Raw genomic sequence first — 12,632 nt, forward strand, 5'->3', positions numbered from 1 at the left:
CACCCATTCTAATGCACAGAGCAATTCTATAGCTTCTGTGGTAAACACAGACACATTATTTGGAAGACAATAACCCTGACCAACATCAGCCTCAGGAATGGGCACAGCGAATGCAGCTCGGCTGATTGAAGGATCCATAGACCCGTCTGTGTACATCTGTACATGTCCATCCCAGTGCTGACTGGTTATTTCATTGACCACATCAGCAGAGTTTCCCTTTCCCCTGAGAATGTCTCTAGCAGTCCAGTCTATTTCATCCTCTGGAAGCACCCATGGGGGGGACAGAGGGCCACACTATTCTCTGAGCCACGTCCAGGACCCAGAACTCAGGATTTTGCACACACTCTTAACAAATGCTCCTCTCCCCTGCCCACCCTGAGCTGTCTCCCAACTTTCCTGAAGCAGACATTTCACCGGGTTACCCTCTTCCTGGCCTAACTTTTCTCGCCTCAGCCACAGGGGCATCTCTCCACATTCCACTCGTAGAGCCGGGGCAGGGGTGTTCCTGACTGCTCCACAACAGACCCTCAAGGCTTTGGCCTGCACCACATTTAGTTTTACAAGGTTGGACTTTGCTGCACTCCCATACGCCAAACACACATGGTCAATAGAAGAGCGAACCACCGGTCGATAAATCATGAGCAGTGTGCTTTTATCTGCCCCCCAGCTGCTCCCTGAATATTTCCTGAATATGGGTCATCCCCTCATCAAAGAGCACGCCTAAAAATGTTACACTTTTTCCAAAAGATTTGTTATACACGCTTAAACCCACCAGGCCCACAAGTGTATTTCCAGATATCATACATTTGCTTTTTTTTCAGCAGATATTTTGCACCCCCCCCCCCTATCTCCCCGCACACTCTGGCACTTTATCCAGGACTCCTTGCATTTTCCCCATTGTAAACTTTATATTGCACCTGCTCTTCCAAATTGCCCCATCATCTGCAAACAGCAAGAGTCCAAAACCCCCATCACTATTTTCTAATACATCATTAATCATTGCATTAAAAAGCACATGGATTATTACGCTTCCCCGGGGTGTCCCATTGTCTAGAGCCTTGTCTTCCCTGCGGGAGCAGTCCATTTATAAGGACGGCTGCAGGCCAGGATTGGCCAGTTCAGGGGACGCAACACGAGCCACAGGTGCAGGCGATTAGTCCGATCACACCTGAGAGCAGACAGAGGAGGAGGGAGATAAAAAGCACAGGAGGGAAAATAAACCCACCCACAAACCAAGTTTAACTACTACATGCTGGGCAAGTAACGTAAGCACAGGACGGACATACAAATTCAGTCTAATCTTTCACTTGGCTCGACTCACAATGAGGCAACCATGCAAAGCATTACTTCACGTTGTCAGAGGAAAGAGAAATAAAATCATAAACAATGGTGTTTTCTCTTGTTTTCATCCACAGTTTAGAAATGCCGGTATTTTAAATTGACAATGAAGCTAAATTATATATATATATATATATATATATTCAATGAAAAAAACATGCATAAAAAAATGAATTTTGTTTAATTTGCCAAGATGTCATTTCTTCTGCGCGTGATTATTTTGTCCAGGCAGGAGTGAAATGTGTTTTCGCCTGCAGCGTTGACCCTAAGAAACCGTTAGAAAACCGGTCAACATGTTGACGTTGGACATGAGAATCATATTTTTTCGGGGGGGCTATTAAATCTTCCATTGTCCTTCAATCAGCGCTGCACACTCAGGAATGTCTGGCTGCGTTTCGGGGTGAAGAGAAGACTACTAGAAGACTCTCTTCCACCCTCACCCTGAACCCAGAACCACTGAGGTATGCCACTGCAGCTGCCAAACGGGGCCAGGCCTCCTCTTCCACTGTCCCCCGGGGCTATAGAACTCATTCTTCTGCCACTCGGGGGGGAACGTGGAGTGGGCTTTCCTGGCAGTCTCGTTGGGTCTCGACCTGCATGGGTTTTTGAAGCCCGCCGGCTCCGTGTGAAGTGCCGTGAGCCGGCGGCTGAAGTCTGACGATGACGTCTGACGAGCTCCGACAGGCCTCTGTGTTCCCCCGCCAAGTCTCACCCCTCGGTGCAGATGACGGTCTGGTTAAACATGTGGAGACGAACTGTACATTGACAAGCGAGCAGTTTATGTGGCTCAGACGCACCGGGGTTAAAGAGGGGTCTCGGCTTTTATCCAGCGCAGAGTCTTGAGATACTGCAACTGGTCGCAGCTGACTGTGGCTGACGGCAAGTTTCACCTTGACGTTTTTGGACTTTGATATCCGATCCTGATCCGATCAGCTGGATCAGATCACCGCTAATTTAAGCTATTTTTTTTTTTTGATTGGTGACTGACCACTGTAAATCGTGATTTGAAAATATTAATTTTGAAAGACGGTGGAAGCATCCACTCTTTCTTCCGTACAACCAACATCTAAAAAGTCAATGTGCAGCAGAGTAAGGTGGGTCACCTAAAGCCCCATTTATGCTCAACACTAAAAAACGCAAACAGCCCCACTCTGTCTGTCTTCTGTGTTCACTACATGTGTAATTTGGTACAAAAACCTTTTAATTTTTCATTTTCATTTCACAGAGACACAGTTGGATTAAAAAAAGTTTGGGTTCTCCCAGTTTCCATGGCGTCGGAGCAATTTCTAGAGATTCCACCTCGAGAATCGTTTTCAAAAGTTAGATTTTTTCTGTTGCTCCAAACATCACTGTCACTGGCAGAAACTCAAAACTCAGGGAATGTTTTCCGTGTTCACTAGAAAATGTTGTCGTATAAACGAGGCCTATGGGTCGAGAGTGCAAACCAACATAGGCAGGACGCTAGATTGGATGAAAAATAGATGTTTGACAGTGAAAAAAGGTGGATTGCAGCAAAATAAAAGTGAATCTGTAATCTCGTTATTTCCAACTCGTAGTGTTTCAGCCACTTTTCTCCTATTTTCACTCATTTATTTTCAAAGCATCCAGGCTAAATTCTCTTTATAAGCTCGTGTTCATGTTGAGGAGCAGACAGAGCTGTTATGTACTCAAGACATGTATGTGACAGAGATTTAATAAGGGGAAGGACTCATTTACTTACAGCACATCAAGCAAAACCACACATCAGAAGTTGGTGAACGAGTTAAAGCCCAAGAACAGAGGAAGGTTTGAAACCGAGGAATTTCCACAAAAGAAACCAAATGCAGCGGCGTCCGTTTCATGTCGAGATACATCAATGAGACAATTAAGAATGAATTTTGATCACTGGAGGACCAGAGTCGCACAAATTTCAGACAGATTTTCTCTTTCTGCTCGCACTTGCGCAGATTTTTTTTTTTCTCCTTGGATCCTCAGATGTGAGGAACATGGATATGATTTCACATGTGGTGCTAAGAATAATCCCCCAAATATTTCCAGAAATAATGTTTTGATTACTCTGGACGGTCCACAGTCTTTGCTGTCAACAGGTTGAAAAGGAACCATTTCCGAGTGAAACGTCCTCTTGAGAGGTCGGTCAGACTTGTGAGTGTTTAAAGATTTTTCGATCATGTCAAGCTTGACAAACTAAATTTTCTCCAATTGTCCTGAGTCGATGGCCATTGTGTCTGATTGATGAAAGGATAACTGAAAGCAGGCTCTGCGTTGGGACGGGGCATGAAGTGCCTTGTTAAAATTCCCGAGGCGGTGTCCGATATCCAGGCAGCTGAAAAGTGAGAGGCTCCTCATGCTAGGCTATCTGAGAAAAAACAAACCTATTAAAACACATCTGAACCAGAGGAGTCGTAGCTATTCACGGCACCATGTAGGATTGCTAAACTTTGGCTGACACGCAGCGAGCAGAGCTTCAGCTGCCACTGGTTTGATTGTATCATCTCGCCCTGAGCCGCCGAACATTGACTCTTAAGCTTTTCGACACAAAGCGCCAACGAGCCAAAGCCCCGAGACATTTTTCTGGTTGCAATTTAAATTCGAAACATTCTCTGAATGAGCCCTCAACGGTCCTCTCGTGGAGATCGAAACGTTCAGGAGGGTGCGTTCTTGTTTCGCCGTTGTTGTTCTGTTGGAGAATCTTTGGGTTTGTATGTACAGCGGGTGAAGGCATGAACAAAAAGCAAAGCATCCGGAACAGGTTTGAACACTATATAATAATGCACGCAGAATAAAATAGATCAATATTTACATAGGATATGGCTCCACACGCACATGCACAAATGGCCTGCTGAAACAAACATCACAGTATTAAAAAACAAAACAAAACAAAACCAAAAAAAAAACTAAACAGCTGACTTGTATTTTTTTCTCTCTCATTTTTCTCTCCCTCTTTCATTTCTTCTCAGTTATGCCGTTTGGCAGCCAGATCAACCGGTTCTGTGATTCATATGATACAGTAGAAGCGCTTCAGCGTCTCTGACCACCCTGTGTAGCTCTAAAATATGTCTCAACATCTACTAGGAGACCCTGTTACGTATTAAAAAAAAACACAAAAAAAACAAAAAACACAAAGTGCTGTGAACTTTCTGAATGAGAAAATAGTTTGCGAATGAAAATCAAAGTTGTAGATTCCTACCGATAGGACTTTTGTTTGGTTGACATATTGGGTCAATGTTTTGTTCTTCATCTAATCGCGAGTATGATCATGTCTCCTGTGATTTCAGTCCAACAGGTGGGACCTCATCCTAAATGTAGAAAATCTGCAACTCTTGATGAAAGTTCGATTAAAACCACCAAGTTTTGACATAAAGTATATCTACAGACAATGTACATATTCAAACGTGGTCAAATACATAGCTGAAATGCTAAAAACCTTCTCAATGAATTTGGGAAGGAGTTCTAGAATGTGTTCTAGATGATGCTGTCAGAAAGTCCTAGGACAGGGGTCTTCAAATCCGGGTCTCGAGAGCCGGTGTCCTGCAGGTTTTAAGTCTCCCAGCTTCACAACACCTCAATCTGATGTTGAGGCGAGAATCAAGCTTGTAAAAACACCAATAACAAGCCTCTTATTGCATTCAGATGTGTGAGAGACCTAAAACTGGCAGGGCACCGGCTCTCAAAGCATATGAAGACCCCTGTTCTAGAACATTGGAGACAGTTCTAAAGAAAGATGCTGGTGGCAGCTTTCACACTCAGTCCAACAATTTTCATTAACACGGAAATTGCACAGATCCAACAAAACGTGGCCAAAATCTTTAATTCTTGCTAAAAAAGTAGAATTAAAACCACAGGGGGGGAAAAAAACTAAAGCTTCAAGAGACAGTATACGTACAATGTACGTCATTAAGCATCCGATGGCGATCAAATGAAGGCTTTTTACTGTCGGTGTGAGAAAGTAGGTAGTAAAACAAAGGTTTAAAATCAGAAAAGCTTTGGTTGAATAGGTTGGATGTGTGAAGGGTTTGAGGACAAACGTCTTCCAAAGTAGAGAGTTTTGGGTGACAGGTGTAGGACTAGTCTTTTCAGAGTTCCACATCTACTTTAAGGGCGTTTCAAACAAATGTGACTCCTGTCATTGGTTGACTTGGACTCGTTGGGCCAATCCGTTGTTCTCATGCCAACCATCCTGGAACACAGCTCCACTTTGTTTCGTTCAACACTGTGACTACAGCTTTTTAACTCAACAGGGAAATTCCACCGGATATTTCAATTCAATAGAAGTCGAGAAGTGTGAACACGCACTCGATGTAGAGCACAGATCTTGAATTCTTGCTATAAATTCAATCAACATTGATGCGACAAAGTATTTCTACAAACAATGTACATTGTGAAACACATTAAAGTACACAGTAATTAGGATTTTAATGCTTTTCCCAGAGTTCTGTGCGCCATGGAAAATGGTGGAAAGATGGTGAAACAAATGTTGTGGATTTGTAAGACCTGAACCATGACGGTGAAGCTTGTGGAAAACAGTGTCAATGTTGCTTTGAGGATTCTAAAACCCTATTTTGTGAAAGAGTCTCTCAATATGTGGCTGAATGCCTGTAAGTTTCAGATCACGGTGTTCAGTCTGGACTGCTGTTAGAAAGCTCTAGGATACTGGACACAGTTCCAGACGACACACCTTTGGCCCTATTCGGAGTTCTACAATGTTAGGAATGCCTCCAAAACACAAAACGCTCCAGAGTTCAGGGCGGCAGGATCTAGAGGATGTAGCGTCGGTCGATCAAGAGCTCCACAATGGAACGTGTAGTTCCAGAACACAAAAGGTTCTACAGTGTTTGATGTGTTCTCCATCAGTGGAGCTGCAGGCAGAATCACGCCAAAGAGTTTTCCCCCGGATTCCACGGCAACAGTTAGAACCTGGTGCTGTGGGCGAAGCTGTCGGACAGGATGATGTTCTTGTAGAAGTTGTCGGAGCGCGTGGAACAGTAACCTTTGACCTTGTCGATCATCTGGCTGACGGGCAGGATGGAGGAGGAGGAGGACACAGAGGAGGTTGGCTCCGCCTCCGAGGAGGACGAGGACGAGGAGATGCATTTGGGGCCGGTTTGGCCGGAGTAGGATTTGTCTGCAGCCAAGAACACGAGAGGAAGAGAACACTGATTAGACGGCAATCATCCAATGTTTCGCAGAATGTGAAGAATGTGACTTCATCTGCTCTGTCCATCAGTGTATCAGATTACAGTTAAATAAATGTCGCTATGCCCAATGTCCCTCTCAAGCATTATTAGTACAAGTTTTAGGCTTGGCTTCCTGAGCTTATGTTACACGTTTAAAACAATATCCTTCACTTAACATTCAGCTAGATTTCATTATCCCACGGCAAGGAAAACATAAGGTTGGAATTACACCGTATGCAGAGCAAACTTCAAGTTGACCTAGCAAATACAGCAAGAATGATTATGCGAGGCTTTAAGTGTTATTATTGTGCTGTCAGTGTCTGCATATGAGCAAGGACATTGCCACTGAGCTTACGCAATGCTGCATTCACCGAGTCAGAAGATTCCCTTCGATCTGCCGCCTTTATGAGGGAATAAAACGTTCTCACGTGGTTTGAATAAAAATATTGAGACATCTGTATTTCTTTGAAAAGGGATGTCGATAACTACATCTGACATGAAAGCTGACCTGCTGAATATCAAAAATCTCGAGCTCGTAAAAAGAAAAAGACAAGGATTCGCCAACAGAGAGGAAGACAGATAACTCAGCAAGTTCACGGTAGTAAGGACCCTAAATTACAATCTTTGAAAAGAATCAACTGAATGTGGTTGGTTCCTGTTAGTGAATCCAAGTTGCCTCAATGGATTGCAGTCTGTGTACCACACTTAATATTTAGCCACTAAAATGTCAGTAGCCTTGGGTAAGACACTGGACTCCACACTGCTCTCCATCAAGCACATACATAACATGGCAGCAGCCATCAGTGGTGACGCCAAAGTGATGGAAATGCACTATGTAAGTACAATGTCCACAAAGACCAGGCGGCAATAAAGTTCATGTTGTTAGTAACAAAAGTTACATCACAGCAGAGTCGTGATCTTTTGATGGATCTGATTCGGTCAGAAAAAGTACACGAAAGCCTCACACTCTCCGACAACTAGGTTCAAAGATGCAGAGTGAAGAAAGTTGCTACTATAATATAGTATATTTGCAATATTGCGATAGCAATATCAGTATCAAATCGCAAAAGTATTGTGTCTGCTGGGGATGGGAATGGAAAACTGCTCGTTATCGAGAACCAGTTCCCAGTGTTTCAATTCGAATCGTAGAAACCTTATCAATCCCCATCCTTCGTATCGGCCGACACTCAAATTTGAAAAATGGGACCTGTATCGGGGACAAGGAGTGCGATCGGGATATCCCGAGTTTGAAGGTGTAGGAAATGAAAATGTTGGAGTTTCATCTCTGGTATGGAACAGTCCAGTCCAAAACACAACTCACATATTCATTATCATAATTTTCTGTGTCATTTATCTACTGTGTGGAAGTATTTGTATTTTTGTCAATCTACCAGTGAGCAAACTGCTAATCAATTCAACTCAACTCGCAGACATCTGGGCAATAGCTCCTGCTCTGCTGTGCAGAAGCAGTCATGTCTTTTCTGTGGGGAAATGAATCCTGCTTGAGTGTCGACCACTAGGCCGTCCGCTCTCCCTTCTTGTCAGTCAGAGAAAACTGTGAAATTTCAAAGGCTTTATGAGCCAAAGGATAATAAAACCAAGCAAGTCCACAGTCGGTCATATCGAGACTTCCCAACGGCAGCCTTGCTTGTATTTGGATTTCATTTTCCACTTAATCCACCGATCACCTCTCAAAGAGTTTGTGCATACCCGATGAAGAAAAACAGCTATGAGCATTTTAAAGCCCGAGAGCTTTTCGATCTTTGAGATTTCCCAGCTGTTGCTGCGTTTTTGACCGGAGACATGTTTTGTTTCAGCCTCAGAGCGCCGGATCGGAAACATATGGAAAATGTGTGGTGCTAAGGAACACGCACTGAGCCAGGTACAAACCGCCGATGCTGTTCTGACAAGGCTTCCAATGAATACACAGCACAGATATATTTTAAAACATACTCTTTAATTCGTGTCAAAACTGCAACCGGTGCGCTCTGTCAGAAATGTGTTTGGTGTTCCTTTTGGATGAGAGCGCCTGGCACCACGGCCATGAGCGATGAATCAAAACGATGTTCATGGACTGGTCGGCAGATGATTTGATTGCGAGGTGCCACATGTGAAGCATCTTATAGAAATATCTATTCAATCACATAAATAATTCTTCTGGATTGTCTGTACGTGATATGATGCCCCCGTGAATTATTTAGTAAGAATGACATCCTTGCAATGAATACACTGGGTTTTACTGAGGCCCCGTTTACACATGTTCAAGTGAAAACTGTCGTGTTTCGGGTGTCTGTTTACTTGACAATGGTGCTCAGAGCCACTGAAATTAGACCTTTTTGAAAATGTGTCCCGAGGTGGAAGTTTTTGAAAATGGTCAAACTTTGTCTCCATGGAAACGGGGGCGGGGTGGGGGGGGGGATGGAACTGTGGTACAGGGGTGTGGTTGAGCAGACCTGCAGGGGAGGACTATCGGTGCGTTCACACCAGCCCTGGTTGATCTGGACCAGAGTTCATTTCAGGGACTTTCAGGGAAAGTCTGCTTCATTTTGGCGCAGGTGTGAAAGCTGACCAACAGCAACATGCTAACTACATTGTTTTCAGCATTTCTACCCCTTCCATGTATTGAGACATCTTTTTCAAATTGTTGCAGGGGAAACGCAGAAATGTTCTCAAACAAAAACTCACCGAACGGCTGCGTTTTCACTTAAAACGTTGTTTAAACAGGGGCTGACATTAGTTTGAAGACGAGCACTGTGACAGGTTGGATTGAGGATTACACTTTATTTTTGTTGAGAGAACTGTTGAGATTGTGTTGTATATGACCCCTGAATTTGAATGAATTTGACACCACTTTGATGAGATGCATTGGAGACAACCATGTGGAAACGAACAGCCACTTTTAAAGCAACCAAGAAAAAAACAAAAAAAAAACTAATTGAAATAAAACTCGAATTTTGCAATAGATACAATTCTACTGTCTGCCATTCACTGACTTTCTCGACAGAGCTTAATGAATGTAATTGTATGTGTTGCCACATCTGTCATCAGTCTCCTGCTTGAGGCTTTAAATTGTTGGTTGTATTAGTCTAACAGACACGAGAAGCAGTCACGACTCCTGTCAGGTTTCTTGTTTCCCCCCCCCCCCCCGAGTCGGTGCTCATGAGAACACAACTGTTTTCCTTCAGAGTAAGACTTCCTTGGGGTTTTGAAAACCGACCCAAAGCATGCAAATCAGTTGAGACCAAACAGCACTGAAGATATGCAAGCTGGCTTTCTGCTGCCATCAGATAGTTCAGAAAGCTGGAAATGATGGGGCGAGTGTTCGAGTCATGTCGTTGAGCCAAAGTCTTCCATCATGCCAGTGATGCTGCCCAATTACACAACATAATAATTCAACTGTGATCTTGTTTATTTATTGCCATGAGTCCCAACATTGTGTGCAGCTTTTCACTGTGATAATTACTTCAGTGGACTTTATAATAGACACATCAAGTTCAAACATCTGGAGACCTGATTGTAAGACGAAGACTCAGCGTCTTTTTATGTGATTCCTCGTCAAGGAATGCAGAGAACAATACACTATAAACACACAGTGAACAGTAAACACAGTAGCAGCATTTCAGAAAAGTGGTGTTTTCCAGTCAATGTGGAAATGGAGCGTTTTCAAAAAGTAAAGTTTTCAGTGGCTTTGAGCTCCGTTTTTGTGTAAACTGACCCCCAAAATACAACAAAAGGTTTGTGTTGTCACTTGAAAGTGTTATTGTGGATGTCAACCACGACTCATGACCAATAATGGTACATAGACGCTCTACTTCCTGTTAACACCCAGTTGTATACCGAGAGGAACAATATGTTAAAATGATGAAAATCCTTTCACAACACGAGTAGTAAACTAGAAACACATGCTTAGAGTAGCTGGTTTATCATTCCCGGCTGGATGTTCTTTTCAGTTTCCGTTAATTAGGAAATAAGATCTGTGTCTGAATCATCTGATAATTGGGAATAGTATTGAATATTTCAGTATGAAGACTGAAAACACTGAACAAGCGTGTACGTGCAGCACTCGTAGCATCAGTGTGTGCTGGATTAAAAAACCAAAAACATCTAATCATTTAGGTCTGTTGATGTTGGAGACCTTGGTAAACTAACGATTCAAATTGCCGCCAATAAATTGACAAACACTGAGGTTCCAAGGTATTCTTTGGTTACATTTGGAGTCAATTAAATCAGGTTCTTTATTCATAACTGATAGAGGCTTTTCCAACACGTTAATCTGAAAGTGCACGAGCTTTATTCTCCCGGGTCTCCATGCTAACTGCCACACGCCGACCGAGGCCACATACTTCGGAGGTTTCCTATCAAGAAATTCCAGCTGGAAACGGTAATGCAAACGTCCCTCAGCTGTCTCACTGAAGAGGGATCGGGGGAGCCTTTAAAACGCTCGCGCAACTTTCAGGATGGGCGAGTCATGATGTGAGTAAGAAGGCTCCGACTCGGCGAGACAGCCGAGCTCACCTCTCAAAGGAAACGCTGGAGTGTCAGACTGAGGCGGCGGAGCCTCGGTTCTGGATCATCTCAAGCCAAAGTTAACACGTTGCAGATGAAGAGCGAGGAGAACGACTGTAGACGAAGCAGCGGAGTCACAGAGCCGCCTGGATTGTTTGGTTGTTTCCGTGAGCTGATCTGCGGCGAGTGGCCCGAGGCCTCGCTTACGCAGCATTTTCAAGTGACAATGCAAACAATCTGTTTTGTTTTGGGTCTCTGTTTACACAACAACCGTGGTCAGAGCTACTGCAAATGCAATTTTTGGTTTGATTCTGGTGTGAAGGGTAAATCCAATGGCGATAAGTCGTCATTGTTCTAAAAGCAAAACACATGATAATCCTGTAAAAGTTATGCAACTGAAATATATATATATTTTTTTTATCTGTATCACGCTATTACATTAATTTAGACTTACAGTTGTAATAAAGCGGTAAAGCTTTGTGTTTTGACTAAAGTTCAATCTGATGTTTCATATTTTATCCCCATCGACGAAATCTCAGACTCAAACTTTACTGACATTAAATAAAAAACAAATGTGTGTGAGATTGTAAAACGTACTTGTGAATGAGCTCTGGTTTAACTGAGGCCAAACTGCTCTGGGCGTCTCGTCGAGCCAATTTTAACTGACGTAACAACAAACTTCAGCTCCGATCGCACATGCAAGCGTGTCAACGACGAATTATCTACTTATCATGACCAAGAGGTGCTTTCCCATTGCTGAAACATGTGCTGTTGTAGCTTTGTTTGGATAATTCATACCTCATGTGCTACAAATTTCTTTCAGTCCATTAAATGATTTCTATAAAATCTATACATCTGGGATTCTTTGAGGTTGTTTGAATCAAATCCAAAGTTCCAAACCTGTGAGGACAGCGATTTAACAGTGAGATACATTCACACTGCAGGTAAAAGCAGCAAAGGCCAGACTTTATTTTGCCCACACATGACAGTCTATAGCCTGAATAAGAAAATATCTATAACTATTTGGATCGTTAACTTGGACATAATGACAGCTGCTGCACTAGTGGAGCTAATTTAGTTCCGTGGATAGAAAAGACTTAAAGCTCCCATATTAGACAGTTTTTCAACAGTTTGACATTGTTGTCTGAGGTCCAACAACATCGTATTCAACGTGTATTTCCCCCGAATCCAGTCCGGAATTGGTCTCAAGGTTAAATAAACCTGTAATGAATTAAGTTTTCATGGACTGTCTCTTTATCGTCTGCAAAGTATAAAAGATAGAATTAGAATTATGGAAGGAGAAAAAGGTACAAGGCAGGAGAAAAACCCGAACCCAAACAAGCAAGGCACAACCAGAGCAGATGTAAATTAGGGGCAAGTGAAAAAATACATGTTGTATTAAAAAACACATTATAATCGACATGAAATCAAATACGTCATTATGGTATATTGCAAGTTTTCATATAATACAGCCTTATTTGAAACACGTAATGATTGATTGTATAGAATAAAGCTAGTTTGAAGAATGCATGTTTGATGTTTGATGTTTGATGTGATGGCTTCCAGTGAGAGAATCTCTTTTAGTCCAGGCGTCTGCAGCCTGTATGACCAAAA

The 12,632-nt window shown here is 42.9% G+C and overlaps 1 protein-coding gene across 2 annotated transcripts in view; it reads right to left on the bottom strand.

Moving 5' to 3' along the window:
* Positions 1-4,084: 4,084 nt before the first annotated feature.
* The window catches only part of adgrg6 (adhesion G protein-coupled receptor G6), a 93,053-nt gene continuing 84,505 nt past the window's right edge, over positions 4,085-12,632 (bottom strand). The window contains exon 28 of one of the 2 annotated variants that reach the window (XM_080514414.1): positions 4,085-6,460. In XM_080514414.1, coding sequence (XP_080370540.1) covers positions 6,246-6,460 — 215 coding nt within the window. In that variant the 3' untranslated portion in view covers positions 4,085-6,245. The remainder of the gene's footprint in view (positions 6,461-12,632) is intronic. The other variant, XM_080514415.1, reaches the window with a different exon arrangement.

Source organism: Blennius ocellaris (genome assembly GCF_963422515.1).
Source record: "Blennius ocellaris genome assembly, chromosome: 18".
Lineage (NCBI taxonomy): Eukaryota > Metazoa > Chordata > Actinopteri > Blenniiformes > Blenniidae > Blennius > Blennius ocellaris.